The 22,715-nt window shown below is 36.5% G+C and overlaps 1 protein-coding gene across 2 annotated transcripts in view; it reads left to right on the plus strand.

The window, feature by feature from the left end:
• Otogl (otogelin like) overlaps positions 1–22,715 on the plus strand; it is a 132,154-nt gene that overhangs the window by 100,982 nt on the left and 8,457 nt on the right. For both annotated transcript variants that reach the window (XM_040754936.1, XM_040754937.1), the window contains 18 exons: positions 2,280–2,358; positions 4,687–4,864; positions 5,564–5,706; positions 5,922–5,945; positions 6,036–6,128; positions 8,163–8,352; positions 10,939–11,153; positions 12,632–12,773; positions 13,640–13,825; positions 14,753–14,965; positions 15,342–15,446; positions 15,678–15,785; positions 16,871–16,972; positions 17,279–17,383; positions 17,468–17,508; positions 20,494–20,557; positions 21,665–21,843; positions 22,273–22,377. In XM_040754936.1, the coding sequence (XP_040610870.1) occupies positions 2,280–2,358; positions 4,687–4,864; positions 5,564–5,706; positions 5,922–5,945; positions 6,036–6,128; positions 8,163–8,352; positions 10,939–11,153; positions 12,632–12,773; positions 13,640–13,825; positions 14,753–14,965; positions 15,342–15,446; positions 15,678–15,785; positions 16,871–16,972; positions 17,279–17,383; positions 17,468–17,508; positions 20,494–20,557; positions 21,665–21,843; positions 22,273–22,377 (2,272 nt within the window). The remainder of the gene's footprint in view (positions 1–2,279; positions 2,359–4,686; positions 4,865–5,563; positions 5,707–5,921; positions 5,946–6,035; positions 6,129–8,162; positions 8,353–10,938; positions 11,154–12,631; positions 12,774–13,639; positions 13,826–14,752; positions 14,966–15,341; positions 15,447–15,677; positions 15,786–16,870; positions 16,973–17,278; positions 17,384–17,467; positions 17,509–20,493; positions 20,558–21,664; positions 21,844–22,272; positions 22,378–22,715) is intronic.

The raw sequence follows: 22,715 nt of genomic DNA on the forward strand, positions 1-22,715 counted from the left end.
TATATATCTAAAATGTTTAAACTATTTAGCCACAATAATTCATATGTATTGCATATGTATTATACTTCATGAACTTCAACAGAAAGATAACTTCTAATTGTATATAGCATATATGTGTACATGTATATTTATTTTCCTAAGGTGTCCATTACATAATAAATGGATCCACCAAGCTTAAATGTAAGAACAATATAAAAATCAATTGTCTTTCTTTACACAATCAATTAAACATCTGGAAAGGAATGAAGAAAATAACTATTTACAGTGGCATCAAAAATTAATAAAAATACAGTGGTGGTGCATGCATTTAATCTAAGCAATAGGGAGTCAGAGGAAAGCAGATCTCTGTAAGTTCAAGGTCAAATTGTTCTACATAGTAAGTTTCAGGCCAGCCAGGGCTGCATAGTGAGATCCTGAATAAAACAATAATCATGAACAACATAAAATACTTGAGAATACTTGAGTAAAATAATAGTGGGCTAAAATATGGGTTACAGTGGAATCTGCAAAATATTATTGTAGGAACTAAGGAAGAAATCCTGAATTCATAGGTTACAAAAGTTTATATTGTTGAAGCAGCAACATTTGATATTTGGCTCTTCAGAATTTGACAAAGTGATCCCAAAGCATTTGAAAATACTAATATTTTTGAATAGTCAAAATAATCTTTAAAAAGCCTCAGGGAATGTAGAGACCCACATATCTCAATTTTAAATGTCCTGTGCTTGTCACAAGATCTCAGCCAGCATAATTCTACAATCAGACACTACTGGTGACCCCTTGGTGATTGTAACATCATTGTAACAACATTGACCCTGTAACCATGTGTCTTTTGCTTTGAAGAATATACAACCACCCAATCACTAGACTCCTTCCTGATTTTTGTGCTGTGACTGGATGAGAAATTTATATCATTTTACTTGGGAAATGAAGTCTTTATTAAACCTCATTCTCTTCTTGAGTCAACGTCTATACATACAATAACATGAACATTGTTCATATGATCAATGAGTGGGATTTTTAAAATACATTTTAAGTGTTAAAGACTATAAAATAAAATAAGGGTTACCTGCAGAATTAACTCAAATTTAATAAAAGTTATTCTATATATTATGGTAGACTGAAAATGGCTCTTCAAAAATGTATACATCTTTTCATCTCCTATTGGTCTCTATGTAGTGTTCCATGGCAAATGGACTTTGCTGATGTGAAGTTATTGAATGATTTGTGACTAGACTATCATCTGGGAATTTTGACCTGATTTATTCATGTGGGTTCAATATAGTAATGAGGTCCTTATAAGCATAAAGGACAGAGGTTCAGTGATAAGATAAGGAAAATGATGTAACAGCAGAAATGGGAGAGAGAGAGAGAGAGAGAGAGAGAGAGAGAGAGAGAGAGAGAGAGAGAGAGAGAGAGAGAGAGAGAGAGAGAGAGAAAGGCAGAGGCAGAGACAGAGAGTGGGGAGAGAGGAAGAAAGTTGTTTTAAAGAAGAGAACATGAGCCAAGGACTCTGGGCGATCTAGAAGGGACAAGGAAACATTCTTCCCTAGGGCTTACAGAAGAAAGCTGTATTAGTGCATTGATTTTGGGGTTCCCATCTCTAGAGCTGCAATATAATAAATCGCTGATATCTTAAACTACTAAAATTTGTGATAATTTGCAACATCTATAGAAAAATGCTGAAGTATTTTAAATCCTGCAATTCCAGGTAGGGATGATTGCAGCCATTTGCCTCGGCTTTTCTGTAGTTCTTCAGAGGAGTTTTAGACATGATGGTAGTACCGATAGAGAATGCTAGAAAGTATCTTGTACATCAGTTTCCATCACACCCACACTGTGATGCCACACCATTCAAAGCATCATCTATGTTGCCTGAGAGGAGCCTAAAGGAGACTGACAGGGAAAGGGACTAGATTCACAATTTAATGTTGAAATCCTATGGTGTTTGTAACTCTGGAGGGATATTTGACTGTTCCCTTAATATTTTTAATCTCTTCAGATAATTGTGGTACATCATCTAATCAATGAGGCTATTTATAGAAACATCATTAAATGATAGTGTTCTAGAGTCAGAAATACCAAGTTAGAATCTGCCCAAACTATTTACCAGATTTGTCAGTGACTTCATTTCTATATCTGTAAAATTACAAAGGTATTTTTAAATCTACTTTAGTCAGTATTTGGAGGAATGAATGAATTAATTTATGTACAATTTCTTAGCACATTTTTTTATCACATGTAGCATCCTTTCATGGTAGTTACCATCACACTAACAGGGATGTGTTTTTATTTCCTGTAGATGCAGACATGGTTACTCCGTCAGATATTACCCCTACCACAGGGTTGGAATGTGAGGTATGACTGTGTCTATTTTGACTGTTCATTGTTTCTCACAGCACTTACACTAGTCTGTGTGTCACTATATAAACACAAACCTCCTTTGGTACAGTGCCCAGTTATTTGCTAAAAGAGAGCAGGATATACATTGTATTTCTGTAACTGTGCTTTCAGTGTGTGTGTGTGTGTGTGTGTGTGTGTGTGTGTGTGTGTGTGTATGTGTGTGTGTTTGGATATGCATGCACACGTATATATATGTCATATAAAAGCCAGAGGACAACTTTGGGTGTTGGTCCTTAGGATTCAACCACCTTATTTTTTGACAAAGAGTCTCTCAATGGCCTGGCTCTTGAGTAGGATGATCTGATTGGACAGTGAGTGAGAAATCCATGGTCTCTGTCTTCTCAGCTCTGATTACAAGTGTGCTCCTCCATGCCTGGCTTTTTAGCATGAATTTTAGGGCCTGAACTCAGGTTTTATGTTTGAAAAACAAGCACTTTAGTGATTGACATATCTCTATAGTACACAAGTGTGTTTTCTTAACTCACTTGGATAATTCTTACTAATTCGTTTCTGGCTGCAATAAGTAAAATGATTAGCTAAATAAGAACTTAAGAATGTTTCTTTGATAATTTGTCCCATTCTAGTTTTGTTTTTTGGTTGTTTATATTATTTTTTGTATGTTTGTTTGTTTCCTGAGGAAAGAGAGAAAGAAGGGGTGTGAATCTGGGTAGGAGGGGAAGTGGGGTGGATCTCAAAGGGATTGGAGGAGAAGAAACCCTTGTGATGTGCAGGCAAGAATACATAGCATGAAAAAAAAATCTATTTTCAATAAAAGAAAAAAATAGGAAAACAATCATCTGGTGGGGTTTCTCTATAAATTGATGATTCATAAAAGTATTTGCTGTGCAGATATTATGTGTGGGGCTCCGTGCAACATAATGTTATGCTATAACCAAAAAGATAAAGTTATTGGCCAATAGGACTGGGAGACTTGAGCAGGTGCTGTCTTACTTCACAAATGCCACAGATCCTCACCACTTGTTTATTCACTCTTTGGCAAACGCCATTCCGTGCCAAGCATAGTGTTCAGGTGCCATCTGTAGAGCATAAAAAACCCTGAGGACAAACTGTGTCCAGCAGAGTCGTAGACAAGAAGAGCAGAAAGCAAGGAGAGAATAAAGCAGGAGGTGAAGTGCTTAGTTAGCGGAGACCAGGAAGATTCTTAGAGACTGTGGTTTTCTTCTAAGTGGCACAGAGAGGCACTGTGGGTTTGTAGGCATGAAAATCTTATTTCTCGATTTGTTTCAGAATCAGTTTGGTGCCGTCTTACCTGTGTGGTAGAAGGGAGTGTAAGGAGGAAACAGGAAGCTATTGTAGGATCATAGACAAAGGAAGATGGTGGCCTGGACAGGTGATGGCGGTAGAGATGTTGGAAAGTGACTGGGTCTCCTTGAAACGCAGAGGTTTCCCAATTTGGGAAGAATTAGAGGTGGGATGTTAACAATAAAATTATCAAGGGCCCTAAAGATTTTGCGTTGAACAAAGGAAGGAGTAGGATTAACCAGGAAGGTGAAAGGGTTGGGTCTGGGGTGACTGCAAGTGTGAGTGCAGGAAAGCTAGAGATTCCCAAAGTCAGGGTGGTTATGCATGTCTGCAGTCACAGCACGCGCGATGTGGAGGCAAGGGGATCAAGCGTTAAAGGCCAGCCTCACCTGCCTCAATACTGAGTGGAAGGGAAGCCTGTGCTACCTTAAACCTTGTCAACCAAACAACCAAACAACAACAAAAAGGGTTGATGGTCCCTCATAGATAGCAAACTGTGGGCGAGTGTGTGTGTGTGTGTGTGTGTGTGTGTGTGTGTGTGTGTGCTCGCACACACATACCATGATGCATATGTGGAATCAGAGGACAGCATATGGGAGTTAGTTCTCCGCTGTGACGTTGAACTCAGGCCATCAGGCTTGGCGGCAAGGGCGTTTACCCAATCTCACTAGCTGCACATGAATTATTAATGAAATATTAGAGTATGATTAAGTTGTAAGTTTTACCAAACAGATCTGCTTGTTAAATGATCTAGAAAATTTACGAAAAGAAAACCTCTTGCTTAGATGTCTGATACTTCTGATCAAAAGTCAGTGTTAATATAAATTTTAATTATATATTGATTATTGCAGAGATGGTCCGACAACAGAAGTCGGAGCGAATTTTTAATTATATTTCAAAATGTTTTCATTAATTACATGCATACTTACTTACGAGAACAATGTCAATGTGAAATTTAAAACTCAAGTGAAAGCATGAGTTGAATTTGAGACTTACCTGACTTTGCTTTTTTGTTATCAGCCTCAACAATTTGATCCTGTTTATAACTGCAGCCAATATATCTGCCTTAATATGGAGTGGACCTTTTACAACTGGTCTCTGAACTGCCCAAAGGACTTGGAAATGCCAGACTGTGGATTCCGAGGCCGGCCTGTTCAAGTGAACACTGACATATGCTGCCCTGAGTGGGAATGTCCCTGTTAGTTTGCATTTCTCTTATGGGGAACAGTGTCTGCATCAGAGAACAGTGTTGAACTAGTTTTGCTTTCTTTGTTTTTGAGATTGTCATGTCACCCCCCTTGTTTTCCCCACATGACTCAAATATATTTTGATGAGGCATTCTTTAAAATTTTTCCCCATTTAGAACTGAGTGCATTAAAACAGATTCAGAAAACTTGAAGTAATTTTGGGAGCAAAAAGGCACAGCCTTGTATGAATAGAATGGACCTTGGAATTGACTGTGGTCATGCTTCCCTGCTACAGCAGAGTGCTAGAGCCCATCTCTAGACTTTCTGGTCCTGAGAGTAGATCTGAGTAAAATGTATTTTAAAATAATTTTTTACATATTTATATAATGTTCTTTGATTAAAAATTCCCCTCATCCTTTCTTTTCTTCTTCTCCACACAGAGCTATAGGATACAGGAAAGAGGAAGTCATATTTCTCAGTAATGTGGCCACTTGTGCGTTTTTCCCACCCAAGAAAATAATCCCCAACCACACTCACACAGCAAACCTCAATAAAGTGCAACAGGATGGACACACACACACACACACACACACACACACACACACACACGAGAGTAGGAGAGGAATTGGGAAGGAGGTATATTTTAGAGGATTAGTTTAAAAACTCCAATAGTGATTTAAGAGCCTCCACTCTGTGTTGCTTTGTCTTAGGCCGGTGCTCCATGTTGTCCGAGCTGAGCATCATTACGTTTGATGGAAACAGTGCAGCGCTATCCAGCAAGGCTTCTTACATCTTAGTAAGAATCCCTGGGGAAATTGTAGTTGTTCACATTGAAAAATGTTCCCTGAATCAGGTAGGTTGCAATCCATCTTCCTAAATCCATAGCTCATGTACATTGTATCATCCTGGATTCCACAATGATAAAATACTAAAAGAGACTGATTTCTTTGTATTGGAACCAAGGAAGTTTTCATGTAAAAGGATTTAAAATAGATTTATAATATTACTCTGATGGTTTTGAAGGACAGTTAATACATTTACTGTAAGTGTGTTTCTTTATCCCCTCAGAATGAAAATGCCGTTAAAAAACCAGTGAGTATTTGCAAATAATTTAGTAAACTCATTTTTCATGTCACTAAAACTATTTAGCATCGTAAAATTTTAATTTGTTTCCAAATGAAGGCTTCTTTTGGAAGAATCTCAGGACTTTGCTTTAAGAAGCTAAATGTGACAACATCTACACATAAAATACTTATCAGTAGAGTGGCAAGAAAGGTAAGAGCATGCAATTTAGAAATGTTCTTAAATGGGATTAGAGTAGGAAATTATGCAAAGCAATCAGTTCCACAAAAGGAGGAATTAAACATCCTCATATTTTCATTGCTTTTATGGGTAAATATTTTTGTCATGGAAACTTAGAAGATGTGTTTCTTAGTTTGATATCTTCCCTCTATTTATGTGAGGCCTCTTCTTGCAGAGCTAAGGTTTATGTTTCAAGTTGGGTGAAGGGAAGGATGTGAAGAGGAAAGAGTACCCTGCAGAAATCATTAGTGGCAGGAACATGCCAGGAAAGAGCACGGGAGAGAGGCAGCCTTGAGGCTAGTTTGGGAGTGTTGGCACCACTGTCTTTTAATGAAACTTAAACAGAAAGACAGCAAATTCCAATTTAATCTAATAACCTAAGCAAAATTATGAAATGCTTGAAAGGTATGGAGTGGTTTTATAGGAAAACTTCTTGTCTTGAGGAATCTGTTTATCATGCAAGACTGAATTGTTGGTCAAATACATTATTTAGATCTAAACAGTTCATTCCAAAGAATGAGGAAAATGTACAAAGGTTTTGCCTTACATGAATGGCATATTATCTTGCTTTCTAGACGTTACTACTATATTGCCACAGTTCCATAGATTCTATGATGTAATGGATATTAAAATGAACATAAAACAAGATGTTAAAAGTAAAACCCTTGTTCATGTATGGTAATTTTTAGATGATAGCACTTGCATATTTTTATTTTGATAGGTGATAAAGTACATAGTAAATAGCTTCAAATATAGTAAATGTTTTGAGCATTTGGATGGTGTGGGGATTACTTTTTTTTGTCTCATTTGAACATATTCCTGGTCAGTTGATGATCATTTGTTAACCTAATAACTGGTTATTAAAAATATTATTTGAGATGGCCGGGTGGTGGTGGCACACGCCTTTAATCCCAGCACTCGGGAGGCAGAGGCAGGCGATCTCTGTGAGTTCGAGGCCGGGCTGGACCGACAGCCTCCAAAACAATACAGAGAAACCCTGTCTCGTAAAAACCAAAAAAAATATTATTTGAGATGATATAACATTGATCTTAATATCAGTTAACTTGCAGTTGTGTTGGGCTTTGTATACATGTCTGGTAGTTCAAAAATAGGAGGTACAGGAATTAAAATTATGAGTAGTATATCAGAGAAATGCAGACAGGAAGTGACACACTCTCAGAGAGGGTCAAACAAGCCTTTGTGGAGGGGATGAACCCTCAGGTCTTGAAGAGCAGGAAGAAAGCAGGGAGCAGAGGAGGCGGCAGGAGCAGGATCCAAAGATGAGGACCCAGAAGACTGGTGAGAGAGGTCACTACCAAAATTGCTATTACTTACAGCTCATGGTTCTGTCTCATGGGAGTGACTTCAAGTCAGGGTTTTTTAAAGTGCAGTCTCCTTGGGCTGTCTACATTAATGTTATCAAGTGGACACACTGAAAAATAAGTTCAGAATCTAAACAAGACCAAGGCAGTAGAATTTCTGAGATTCTTAATCTTTTTTTTTCTTTCTTTTTTTTTTTGGTTTTTATGAGACAAGGTTTCTCTGTATTGTTTTGGAGGCTACTGGTCCAGCTCAGCCTCGAACTCACAGAGATCCGCCTGCCTCTGCCTCCCGAGTGCTGGGATTAAAGGCGTGAGCCACCACCACCCGGCGAGATTCTTAATCTTTATTGAGTTTGACAGATGATTCTTCTGAACATTATTACTATTGAATCCTGATTAGAAGAGAAAGCATCTGTATCCTAAATTAGTACTAGTAAATAGTGGTCTGGTCACCATGTTGATAGGATCTGACAAAGGCAAATATGTGAAACAGATGACTGTTCAAGAAAAAAAAACCAAGGCATAGCATGGGGTCAACCAGAGAGAGTAGAAGCTATCATAATGTGACGGGTAACAGAGAAGTAAAATTTCACATAGTAAAGAACCCCATACTATATAAAAGCCTAATTTTAGTTTCTATCCTTTAAGAAATATTCTCCTAAGGGCTATATGTATGTTATTCTAGGTAGATGTGGATTCCATTGTCGTGCCTTTGCCCTTTTCAAGTCAAGAGCTGTTCATAGAAGATTCTGGCACGATGTATGTGATTACTACTCCTGCTGGATTAGTCATAAAATGGGCTCACCTTACAGGAATCATAGACATTCACTTCGGCCCCCAGTTTAACTTGTCATCCTATACAGAAGGACTCTGTGGTGAGTTCCAACATTCTCTCTTTTTCTTGGGTGTTTTCCTTCTTACATACATTGTTTTATATGCCAATGGTCCACTTTCTAGATTGAGATGCTATACTCATGTTTTGTTTCATGTGGAAGTACATTAGAAAGCAATGATTTTCAACAAATAAATAAGGAAAATATTTCAGGTTAGATATTCTATTTAAATGCACATTTGTTGTATCTTAATATAGTATTTATACTGCCATCTTTGCTGAACATTCATAAGTTGTTAGTTATATTCTAACTCACTTATTTTAGCCTGAATTAATATATCGGTCCCAGAGTTATATTAATTTATATGATTAAAATACTATACACACAGATTAGGCTTTTATGTATTTGTTTCCTTCTTACATTTTAATGTCTGGAAAAACTGTTCTGAATATTTATGCCAGTTTTATCGTAAAGTGTACAGCTCATGTTTACCATTATGCCTAGACTTAGTCTTGTAATATTTAACACACACACACACACATACACACACACACACACAGAGAGAGAGATACAGAGAGAGAATTATAAATCAAATTGAAAATAACTGCAACCATATAACAAAAACTTGAAACTACCTGATCTGTTGCTTCTGTAAAGTTTAGCACAAGGGCCCTTCACAGCAATGTGATCTGGAGACAATATTCCATTTTTTGAATGGCATACACATTAATATTTTGTTAAATGTTTTACATATGTCCTTGACTACCAAGAATATGTTAAACATGGCATAAACTTCTATGATGACTTAATATTATCATTATCAAAAGAGTTATAATTGCGTATAAATAATAATTCATTAGTTATTGAGTAATAGAGCCAACTTTGGGAATTTGTCTTTATTCCTAGGATCTATCTCTTCTACGTGGTATGGTTTTTAATTTGATTTTCATGATATTTTGCTCTTGTGAAGACAGTCATTTGGCTAACTATATTCTAAATGAGTAGTTTAGGGAAGAAATTAGGATAACATTTGTGCTAGGCACAGGTCATGGCCTAAGTGCATAGCCTCTATAGTGGGAGATGACTGGTTAATTAGAGTGATGTTTGTGTGTCATCGGGACTGCTAGTCTGAGTGCTGGCTGAAGAGACTAGTAAAAAAGAGTGAGGCTCAATTGAAACCATTATTGGCATAAAATTCTTCATAGTATTGTGAAACCATTATTGGTATAAAATTCTTCATAGTATTGTGAACCCCTGGAATGGTGGTTAGAATGAAAACATTTTTAAGTGTATTTGAAACTAACATATTTTTCCTACTATCTCTCACTAGAAAAGTTTAGATGTAAAGAACTAGATAGGTTTGATGTATCAAGTTATTTACAGAAGCCAACAACCTTTATTCACGTTGATACTCCTGTTTTGGGATCATAATGTTATGCTTAAAGAAAATGTTTAAATCACATTTTATGGAATAAACTGAGAATTAAGAAGAATGACAGGTTAAATTAGGGTGGGATTTGGGTGAGGTTGGATCAGACATTTCTCTATGCTGTTTCTGGCTATACACTCTACTAATGAAGAATAAACTAATTTGTCTGGCCTTCCTTAAAAACGTTCAAGGCTAAAGCATGCCAACAACTCTGACTATTTTGAATAAATGCTATCTCTAACCACCAATCCTAGGTCAAGCATTGACAGCGATATTCTAATATTGAATAAATCTTTGTTCCTCAGGTGACTGCTATCAGCTGCCTGATTTGTCTGGATTATTTGTGAGGATTATACTAGTCAGAATCCACTTAGTTTCTTTTGCCATTGCTGTTATAAAATATGTTAACAAAAGTAATTTAAGGGGAAATAGTTATTCTCATCCACAGTTGAAAAGTATAGTGTCAGGGAAATCAAGGCCATGGAAGCTTGAAGCAGCAGGCAGCGTCATACTCACAATCAGGAAGCAGAGAGCAATCAACATTTGTGTTCATCTTCCTTTGTTCTTTCTATTTAATCTAGGATCCAAGATCAGGGAATGGTGCCTCAAACTTTTAGTGCGGATCTCCTCAAGTCAATAAACGCAGCACACACATTCCCTCACAGACATGCACAAAGGCTAGAAAACCCCTCAAAGGTCTGTCCTTACATTGATTGCAAGATAATTCTACACCATATCAAGTCAGCAGTTAACACTAGCCATCATAATGACTTGCCTCTGGAGTCATATAATGAGCTAGATAATGGAGTATCTATTATTGAAAGGAAAAGTTTACTATGTTTATACAAGATTTTCCTTGTGGAACAGAAGACTGGAATTCATCAAATATTTGCTATTCTAGGTAGTATTTAATTTCATTTTAGTTCTGATGCTGTTGGAGCAGAATAGTCATATACATGATTTTTACTTCATATTCATTCTCTCTCTCTCTCTCTCTCTATCTATCTGTGTGTGTAATTAAAAGACAGACATAATTTTAAAGGTTCTATCAATGCCAAAGTCAAAGGACACCCAAATTCAGCTGTTTGTACTTTCATTCAAACCAATTATTTATTCATTTAACCAACTATTAAGTCAGTTTAGTCATATTTGGTGATAGTGAAAAATTTTCCCATCTAAAAGTCACATCTACTTTCAAGGAATTTGCAATGACGATCCAGATGATGACCTCAGGATGCAGAACGGCACCATCATTACCAACATGGAAGACATAGAGTTGTTCATCGGGAGCTGGGAAGTTGAGAAATCATTTGAAGTAACAATGAGAAGACCTGTTAGGAATTGTACTGAACATGACTGCAGCCACTGCATTGCGTTATTGAACAGAGACGTTTTCATTCCATGCCATGACAAAGTAAGTTAAAACAGCCAGAAATGAGTGATTGCATTTGAGTTTCTGAGAGAGAAAAAAAAGACACAAAGTTCCCATGCCTTCCAGCTTCTCTCTGGTCCTTCTGTCAGTACGTTTGAAGTTCGGAGATGCTTCCTCTTCATAAACTTCTAGAGACAGGAAGGATAATTGTCGTTTTCCATCCCATGTTTTGTTAGAGTTGTATAACTTTGCAGGAAGTGGAACTGCTTCCTATGAGTGAGCTCCCTGAGCATAAAGAGATCGAGGGTGTTTGATAACCGTGTGTAGAAGTTAAGACAGTGACGTTGTAATCAGATCCTATAATGATACCCTCTAGTGTGCATATACCTGTAACAGCCATCACTCAGTTTCATTGATTGCTGTGCTGTGTTCTCCTTTCCTCAGTTTATGGACTTTCCACTTTACTCTCTTACTTTCTCAGTTCACGTGATTAGTAAATATTTTAAGAGATCCATGCCAATAAAAACAAATTCTTGTTAAAGAAAAATGGACAAACTAGTACAAAATTGTATAAGTCATTTGTGCTAGCCCTGTGCTAGAATTTTGTGATGCACAGGTAAGGTTCTCCCTAAGCCTTTAAGAAATTTAAAAGGAGGGGAATCCGTGAACAGATATTTATAATAGGTGGTATGGAGATATAAGCTCATCCTTGGAAAATCCTTCAGGGAGATTCACATATCAGATCCCTCATTGCCAGAAAAGAAGCAAACATTGCCAGAAAAGAAGGGGGGAGAGAGAAAGACCTAGACACAGGAAACAATATGGATAAGAGAATATTTACTACACAAGTCCAAGCAATGAGAATGCTGAGACAGTTTGATGCACTCTGCACAGATGAAGGGTAGTCTGTGGAGAAGAGCAAGGGAGCTGTAGTTAGGAAGGAACACATGTGGATGACTGTGATAGACAGGGAAGAGCGGATTCTGCAGTCAGCCTGGGTTCTGAGTTCCCCGAGGGAATGCACAAAGGGCTCAAACTAATGGAAAAAATGTTTTTTTTTCTGGAGGTCAGTTTACTTCAAAATTTAGATGAAAGTACATATTAAGTGTTTAAATAATTTAAGTTCATGTACATAAAAATAAAGACACTTATATTTTATTATTATTTAAATCTTTTGTAAAAGCATCATCAATTCCTTTTCTGTTTAAAAATCTTATTTTTTGTGACAAAAAATAGTTTTGAAAATTGCAATCTAAGAGAAACTTTAATGACATTAATTTACTACCCTGATTATTTTAACTTCTTTGGTGCGGGGTCTCATTATGTAAGCCCTGGCTAACCTGAACTTGTTTTGTAGACCAGGCTGATCTCAAACTTGCATTAATCTTCCTGCCTCTGCACCCCATGTACTAACAAAAAAGGCATACTCTACTTGATTTTTCAAATGTTTTTGGGTTATCTCATGGACTTTGGGAAAGTTAAAAAAGCCAAATTTATTATATGATAAAATGCATCTTTAGGTCTCACCAAGGGACTTTTGTGAAAAAATGTGGATCAACTACACCTACCTCTGGAGCTATGAGTGCGATGCCATTTCTGCATACGTGGCTCTGTGCAACAAGTTTGATGTCTGCATTCAGTGGAGGACACCCGACTATTGCCGTAAGTGACTGTTAGCACAGTGCTGTCTTCTAATCCTCCTAGAATCTACTATTCTTTAAAATCCTTCTTCATTTCGCTTATAGTCACAAAACAATTTAGTAGATATAAAGTGAGTGGGAAAGGAAAACAAACATCACAGTGCAAGTGCTGTCACCAAGCTTCAGAAATAAAAGGGAATTTGGCTCTGTGCCCTTTGCCTCTCCCCCTCTTGCTGTGTTGTCAGAGGATTCTCCACTCCTGATTCAGCATGAATGTCTAGCATCCTCAATTTCACTAGACACAGTGAAATTGTTCCTCATCAAGACTGTACCAATTTATACCACTTCCCACAAGCTGAATATTCATTTTTGAATAGCATGACTTTTTTTTAAAGAACAATGGAAATCAACAAGAATTTTCTAAAACATATATAGAAACTGCTCAGCAATGCATCTTTTGGGAAGTCTCTACAGGCAACTTTGTCTTGTTTTTTTTCTTAGGGTTACATATTTAAGGAATGTTTCCATGATTGTCTCACAGAAAAAAGGAGAAATTGTATCTCCTCTGGCTGTATGGAGCAACAACTTCATAATAGTTGAATCTATATTTATGTGAAAGACACTTGGACTGGAAATTGGAAATATATATTTTATACAAGTTAAAATAACACTTTCAATTGCAACACTGAATACTATCTAGATGCTTGAAGGATGCCTTTGAATTCCCAAGGCTTACGTTATGTATGGTTGTGCAGTAAATGAAAAATAGTCTTTAAAGAACTAAAACATGCAAAATTTGTATCTGTAATGCAGGCTGACCTCTCTCTCAACCAGAATTCACATAAATTACCTTGGTTATTAGCGATTTCTGTCCTTTATTGCTTATAGCTCTGAACTGCCCAGAGGGAAAGGAATATCAGCCCTGTCTGAGACCATGTGAAGCAAGAACGTGTCTCAATAGATGGTTCCATGGGCACTCCTCATGTCTGAACTTGAGAGAAGACTGTGTGTGCAAGAACGGAACCATCCTTCACCGGCCAGATAAAACTCTATGCATCCCAGAGCGAGAATGTGGTAAGGCCTAAAGTACAAAATGGTTACTCAGGAATCCAACAATTATACACATGCCATATCTTTTATATACTGGAAATATATGCTGAGGGGAATTAACCAAAGATGCCCCGGTGTTGGAAAGGAAATGAGTTTGTAGTTTACTGATTCAGTTGGAGTTAAAATTAGGATATTTGGTGATTGTCTTTAATCTTTAATTATTTATATGCTTATAACAAGGAAATAACAAGGTAAATTAAAAATTAAAACTGTGGGGTCAGTTTAAGTCCTAATAATTTGTATATGGTGGTTCACTTTTGCCTCTGTGACTCTGAGGCTATATATCTGTAAGATGGAGAAATTAATGGGACTTAGTTCCTATGGTTAGAACAGGGAAACAAAATAATTAAAAAACATTGTGTGTATTCAGCGCCTTAAGAAAATAAAAATGCAGGAAATGGTTGAGAGCATTATTATCTAGGGAAAAACACTTTAGTACTCTGTGTCCATGTTCAAATTATTTTTGGTCCATTACCTTCATGGTTGTGGCAGATTAAAAAAGCACAGAATTCTGAAAGTTGCAACACAGTACTTTGTCAGTCTTAATCACAGCAAGAAGTAAAGGAATTTTGCTAACAACTAAATGGAGGTACAGGTAGAGTAGAAATGTAAGGATAATTCCAGAAACAGGTTTGTGACTGCCAGTAAGGAAAGTGTCTGTGGAAAGTTGAGAAAATAATAATAATATTTTCTGTAGACTGTGCGTCAGCTTTGGTTAAAGAATGATGCAGTGCAATGCTGATGAAAGAAAAGACGAATCTGAGAAAGTATACATCCGTGACCTGCAGTGATATTGTTGGAAAAGTCATGGTCCAAAATGAAAAACATCATAACTTGACTTGCTGTAGTGCTGAGGTTCTAAATGCAATAACTAATGTTGGTCTTTTAAAGGGTGCACTGACAGTGAAGACCACCCCCGTGGTGTTGGGGAGATTTGGAATGGGGGCGTTGATGAATGTGCCCTCTACAAATGTTTGGAGGATGGAAGCATTATTCCTGTAGAGCCTGTCTGTGAAGAAGGGCCCTCCCCTGTTTGTGAACGAGAAGCTGAAGTTGTCATGGGCATTATTGATGAGCTGACGTGTTGTTCTAAAGAAGTTTGTGGTATGTGGATGAACTGGAGCCTTGTAGACATGCATGCTAACCAGTCTGAAAGCCACGGCAGGGTAACAAGGAAGTACTTCCATAAATGTCATTTTCTCAAAATGAGTTCTATAAATATATGTAACTATTAATAATATTCAGCAACTTCCGAAAAAAGGCGGGACTCTGAATCTCTGATTCATGACAATAAGGGAAAAAAGAAAATCCCAGAGGATCCTTAAAGCATGTGCTGTCTCATATACAGCCATCTTTGGGGCTTGATGGGCTTCATCAGAGTGAAAACACATTTGACTGAGCTGTTTCCCCACTCTGAGATCAAAGCCTAAGCCTCCAGTTGTGCTCACTGCAACTGTAACACTCCACTGCTTACTTCTAGGCTGTGACATGACTTTGTGTGACATGACCATTCCAGTATGTACAAGTAGCCAAGAGTTGACTGTTGGCTATAGTGCTCTTTCTTGCTGTCCACAGTATGAATGTGGTAAGTCAATCTATTATGGACAATAAAGCTCACTGTACATTCTAAGTAGCTGATGAAACCCTCTTCCTCTGGGTCTCTAAGGATGGAATTTATTGTAAAAAGATTGTGAAATTGCTAATTCCTAAAAATGCCTTTATATTAAGATTGTCAATTTGAAGAGAAAAATGTTATCCTATTTTAATTTATTTGTTTCATTCATACAAATTTTCAAGCATATTTGTGATTCTGCAGAATGTGATACATTGAAATGCCCCAATATTTCAACACCAGATTGCAGAGAAGACCAGTTTATACTTCAGGTGCAACAAGGAGAACCTTGCTGTTTCTACCCTTTCTGTGGTGAGTGCTTTAGGGATACTTTGCAGCAAGAAGAGAGGATCAGGGAAACACCTGTTTGCTGTGAATTTCATGGGACTCGTGGCAAGTAGTATTATGTTATCTTGTAGGAATTGAACTGAATGAAAATTACAGGAAGCAGAGTACTTATCCCATCAACAAAACGATGTGTGCCTGTCCAAAGAATGGAATCAAGACTTCTCTTTAATGAAGCAAATATCTATTTTTTAAAGAGAAAATTTAGTGTGTGCTAGTCTAGAAGACCCAACTAAAACAATGCAATGTACTAAGATATACAACACTATTTTAAAACTTAATGCCTAAATATCCCCCCATGAACTATGATGATCCCTAGAGAGCATAGAGAATGAAACCCATCCTGGAAGTACCCAGCACAAAGTATTCGTTTTGGTGAACTAGAGAGTGAGTAATAAGGAAGTCTCCTTTCCCCCAGTTCAAGAGGATTATCACACTGGAAATCAGAAGACATTTCCTTACATTTCAATGTTTATTTCCTTGACTGCATGTGGATAGATGAAGTTCCAACAAGGATTTAGGGGCAAGTGCAAAGGCTCCAGAGGAAGAAGCAATGTAACCTCTGTCTGCTTCCTATTCTAGTGTGCCTCCATTTCTCATTCTAATTCAATTGAGAAGGATTCTGATCAATCAGACCCGGGTTTCCCACATAGTGGCTGGTTGGGACAAGGCCCCTTTATTAACAGTCTTTGTAAGATCTGTGTAGATGAGCATTTGTCATTGTCATTCAGAAAATTACCACATCTGGAGGCATGTATTGAACAAGTTCCTACTATACTGTTCATCTACAAATTGGGCCAATTATAGGCAGAAAAAGAAGATAATTACAGTAAATTAATTAATGCTATTTTGCTTTCAGTAAGAATGAATTATTCTGGAACTAAATGCCTCATATTTCTAATAAGATACCCTCTTTTGCATACTTAGAAAACCTTATTTTCTTACTTCCCAATTAAATATATTGCACTTTATTTTGATTCAGTTGGCAATCTGAACTAATCATTAGGTTGATTTTAGCTTAGTATGACTTTGGATTTTTGTTCATTCTTTAGTTTGTGAAACATGCACAGAACCAGCTCCACAATGCACTGATGGGGAGTTCCTCACAGTGGATCTGAATACTACACGTTTATGTTGTCCACAGTACTATTGTGGTAAGGCCATCTTAACTAATTTAAAATATTCCAATGTGTCAATGAAAAGTCCAAAAAGAGACAGATGTTTAAGAAGTTCAGTGATGCTGTTAACTCAGGCTGCTTTGTCAGGGGTCTTTACTGGAAGAGCCGAACTAGATCAACTAATATGGCTTAGTTCATACTATCCATAGGTACACATGGCAGTGAGAAGTAGAAGAAATGTCTGGGGACTAGAAATCCTGTATTGCCTTGGTAATGACAGCAAAATAATGACTGGCAAGTCCATCAGATTTATCTTTTTATCTTTATCCTTTTTCTTCCTAGTATGTGAGCCAAATCTGTGTCCTCCACCACTACTCAACTGTGCAAAAGATATGGATCTGGTGAAAGAAAATGTATCTGGACAGTGTTGCCCAAACTGGCATTGTGGTAACTCATTTCATATCTTAAAATTTTGTAGTAATGGACTGATGCATTTTGATTCTGGTAAACATGTTGATTTTTGCCTTTTAGAATGCAACTGTGAGAATCTTGTCATGCCAATTTGTGAAGTGGTAAGAATATGTATTTTGATTGACTTATTGTGTTGTTCAAATTGGTATCTTTTCCCTTTATCTGCCTCATTTCTGAATTACTGAAAATTAACTTAATTGTCCTTGTTATATTGAAATAGATTAAAATAATGACGTTACATGATAGTTAACCTTTTATATTTCATTTAAGAACGTGGCCTTGCAAGGTGTTGCACACCTTTAATCCCAGTGCTTGTGAGGCAGAGGCAGGCTGATCTCTGAATTTGAGGCCAGCTCTCTGCATAGTGAGTTCTAGACCAATCAGGTGACATAGTAAGATCTGTCAAAAAAGTGATTCATAAAATACGATGCACTGTAATGGATAGTTGTTTAACAGAGAATTTAATCTATTAATATTATATCACTGTAGATCCCAATTTAGCTACCACAAATTTCATTTAAAAAGTTTTCATCTGATTTGTGTGTGTAGTATAAGTACATTTGCATAAAAGTAGGATCATGACTTCTATATCTCTCATGCTTTTACTTAACATCAATCTTCATGAAATGGATTTTTATCTCATTTCATAAATAAGGAAGTTGAGGCTTATTAGGGTAAGTGATTGATTGAGGTCAGGATTCAAAGGGTGAGTGTGAGTGTGTGTGTGTGTGTGTGTGTGTGTGTATACACTGGGTACTTGACTTTCCCTCCATTAGCCAGTGGAACAATTCAGAGTATATCTTGGGAATTCCAGTCACGATTAATTTACCCAGAGCATTGCTGCTAGCCTAGAAGATACTTAATCATCATTTGCTTCCAATTCTACAATGAGAATAACTTAATGTTTAGTTCGAAAATGTTGGGTTGTACCACATATTGAAAGGATAGGAGATATGATAACCACTATACACTGCTTGTGGTTATGGAAAATGGTGCACACATTTTTCAATAACAGTGTAATAATAGATCATTAGGTTAGACAGGGGTACCACTTGGTCCAACAACTCACTCATAAGAAAGAAAATGATGCTACACAGAAACTTGTTCTTGAATGTCATACTAGCTAAAGATGGAAAGCAACCCAAGATGATAGAGTTTTCTAATAACCTTAAAGTTCTGTGATACTTGTTCAGGAGCACACCAATGATCTTATTGGATGTAATGTTAAGAATAGTAAATACTAAAGACATATGCTGTTGGTGGAGTTGGGTGCTTAAGTGATAAAGCTACAAATAAATGTGTTTTATGGTCTAAAAGGAACTAGACAAAGAAGGGAATATTACAAAATAGATGTTTGAGCTTGTGAGGAAAAGTTGTGTGTAATTATGCCTTTGATTATTAAAATGAAGACCTATAGTATGTAATCTGTACAGAAACAACAGTCAGATGGATCCCTTATTTCATCTTTAGGATACTATTTGCACTGGTAGAATTTGATTAATAGTTTTTTAAGTTCCATTAGAAAATTTTATTTCCAATCTCCTTGCAATTGTCTTTAGAATCATAAAACAGCAAATGAATTAGCACATGAAATTACAATTTATAAGGCACAACAAAATGTAAAGTATTAGCTCGAAAGAAAATTAACTTTAAGACAGTGGTGTGAATTTATTACAATAAATTATTTACACAAAGAGTCAAATTAATTTATTGGTATGTGTTAAGAAGATTAAAGGCACTGTAGAAAGGAAACACTTTAAAGAAAATTCTTGAAAATGTAAGCTGGTCTCGCTTAAAGCAGTGGTTCTTAACTTTCCTAGTGCTGTGACCCTTTAATGTAGATATCACATTGCAGTGAACCCCAACCATACAATTATTTTTGTTGCTTCTTCATAACTGTACTGTTGCTATTGTTGTGAATCATAATGTATATCTGATATTTCCAATGCTCTGAGACAATCCCTGTAAAAAGGGTTGTTAGACCACAAAGGGTCACGATCCACAGGTTGAGAAACACCCACTCAGAGGATGCTAAACCATTTTCCAACAGGGTGAGGTTTGAGTCTCAGTCATGACAAAAAGTTACTAATAGCTACAGGTCATGCTTTACTCTTGGGGCTCCGCTTCATCCTGACATTTTTATATACCATTATTTCTTTCTATAATGCTAAGTGGCCAGCAGTACCTTTATATTTGTTTTACAGATGAGGGAAATATGGCACGGATTGGTAAAGTAATGTGCACTTTTCCCCGTAACTCGTAAAGAGGGAGCCAGGTTCCGTAGGTTGCATTTCTTCTCCTGAGTTGGCTGTTAGACATTGTCAGACACTCCCTGCTTTTACTCTGTGTGTATGCCATAGCTGCCTTGCTGGAATGTAGACCTTAGAGTTCTGGTCTGCACATCTCCAGGACGGCAAACTTCTTCTCCTCCAAATTTCCCTCTAGAATATCAGAATCAAACAAATTTAATAGGATTTGAAATTTAGGAATAACCTTAAGCATCATCATATCCGCCTTCATTTATTCAATAGATAAAGAAATTGAAGTACAAAGAGGTTGAATACTGTGTGTTGTTGAGATAGTTCAGTGGGCAAGTCCATTTCACAAGTGTAAGGAATAGAGTTAGGAAACACAGAAGCTATGTGCCTTACCTGTATTCCCTGTCCACAAGAGGCAGAGAGAGAGATTTTCAGGGCAAGCTAGTTACCTAAAGGGCAAGCTGGCTGTATATCCACACTAGCAAATTGATGAGTACAAGTGAGACACCTTGCCTCAGTGTATAATATGGAGCGTGATCAATGGTGATACCTGTTGTCCTCTGGTTTCAACGTACATGTACATTTTCATCCATACACATAAGACATACATGTGTCCACACATACGAACATGTACACACACCTACCCCATACAATTGAGCAATTCACAATTACATTTTTATTGTATTTTTCTCTCTGAATACTCAGCAAACTTAAGCTTCCTCACTAGAAGGTTTGCATGTTAAGCATAAATGTCTACCTGGGTGAAATTATTTATAATGTGTGTTTTCAAAATGATCATGATGTCACATGATAATTTCTTTCTAATAGGGAGAATTTGCTACAATAGATCAAAACTTTCAGAGTGACTGTGGATGTGTACAGTATCTTTGTGGTAATTTTTTAAGACTTTTAAATAATAAATGTTTATTATTGTTGTCTGTTGTTTAGCATTTATATATTTTAAATATTTTCTGTTATAAATATGGCACTTGTATTAAGTCAGTTGCCAATATTATAACAAACTACTCTTATTTTTCCTTCAGAATATCTCAAAGTGTTCTGGTGTTTGATAAGAGAGAAAAATGAATTTTTCACACCAGAACTGGAATTCTTTTTCTAAAATCTCGTTAAAATATCTTGTCTACATTTGATCTTAGCCAAAATGCTTAGAAGTGGTAGATCTGAGGAAAGGAGAGGTAGGGGGAGAGGGAGGCTGGCTGGAGGGTGGAGGGGAAACTGTGGTCAGGCTGTAATATGTGAGAGATGGATTAAAAAACCTATGCTATCTAAAATAGTGAACATATTTTTGCTCAATGTTTTATTATCAATATTGCTGCTTCAAAGCATGAAATACTTTATTTTCATACTAAGATTTAGTGGGTTCATAAAATGAGTATTTCTTTAATGTCTTAAATTGCTTCAAATTTTTGTTTGAGCAAACCACAGCAGAGTCTCAGACTTAGAAGAGAGGAGAGCTTCTGGGTTGCATCCAGGCCTCTCCCAGCCTGCTCTAATGTGCCACCACTTTGATACAGTGGTGCATTGTCCTGGCAGCACTATTAGCATAATGATCACTAAAGTCACAAAATGTTAGAGTTCCACAATGAAGGGCACCGCTTTTACTACGTTAGACTATACATCCATCTAGCTCCACATGAACAGAGGTCATGAACTATGTTCTGGAGAAGGAGCATAAATACCTTGCTCATCCCTGAGAACTCATATTTCTGGAAGTCTCTATAAAATGTAACTTTTGGAACATCTTAATACAAGTGATTTATAGATACATTTTATCACATATTAAGGGATAGCTGTGCTATTGATGTTGCTAAATGAATCCTTGGGTTTCTGGGTATATATTTGTAATATCTTACATGATTTTGAAAATTATGGTCCATCAAAATGAAAATCTAGTCTTAAATATAAGTTCTATTGATTGGTAAATATAAAATACAGCATTGTAATTTTTTTTGTTTTTTAACTGACCATTTTTTTTTAGAAAAGGATGATGTATGTGTGTTTCAAGAAGTATCAGTATTGAATCCTGGCCAATCTCTGACAAAGTATTTGGAAGGGGACTTTTGCCACACAATAGAATGTCTAGAAGAAAAAGATAACAATACAGGATTTCATACTCTGAATGTTACAATGGTGAATTGTTCAAAAGACTGCGATGTTGTAAGTGTTCTTATAAGTTGCTCCAGTGGCTCAGTGAGTTTAAAATTTCCAAGTAGAGAGTTTGAAATCGTGAATACTTTTTGGGTTACACACTTGAATAGCTCCTCAACACTATTATGTTATGAGATGTCTATTAATGCAGATTTTCACTCTACTACGAGTGACTTTGAGTTTCAACAAATGTTATGGGGAGCTTTCTTGCTTGGTTGACCTAATATTGTACCTGCTTGGTGGATGTTGCCTGTAGATGCAGAGGTTAACACCTACTTCATTTTTAAGTTGTCTGTATAAAGTAAATTATTCTTCAAAGCTACTGAGATCCAACTTTAGAGATACTCAAAGATGTGCAGAGAGAATACCTTCAGAACTAACACATGGAAATGCTAGTGTTGCTGTGTGGCTAATACTATGCCTGTTCATTATGTTCAGCACCAAATGTATACTCCAGCTCCCAGTGATTATGATTGCTGTGGAACCTGTAAAAACATATCCTGTAAATTTCACATGGAAAATGGATCATCAGTTATATATGAGGTATGAACTTTTAGTTTCTGCTAAAAACATCATCTGCCACACCTCTGTAAACATTGAACACCTATACACAGTGTATACCTCTCCACACATTAATATATTTGTTATATTTAAAACTTTCTTGTATCATTTGAGAATTTCATAAAAAATATTTAAATTACTTCCTAAGGTAATTTTAACTTTGACTTTCACAATTTTCCATATGTAAGAAATGAGTTCCAGGAAAGTCTGGTAATCAATTATGAGGATAATAAAAATTAATATTTTTATGGAGCCGTTAAATTTTTATTTTTGATATGTTGGTTATTACTGTTTTCTGAATTTGAATATTGTTTTTATTA

This window comes from Mesocricetus auratus, unplaced genomic scaffold, assembly GCF_017639785.1.
Source record: "Mesocricetus auratus isolate SY011 unplaced genomic scaffold, BCM_Maur_2.0 Super-Scaffold_100011, whole genome shotgun sequence".
Classification (NCBI taxonomy): Eukaryota; Metazoa; Chordata; class Mammalia; order Rodentia; family Cricetidae; genus Mesocricetus; species Mesocricetus auratus.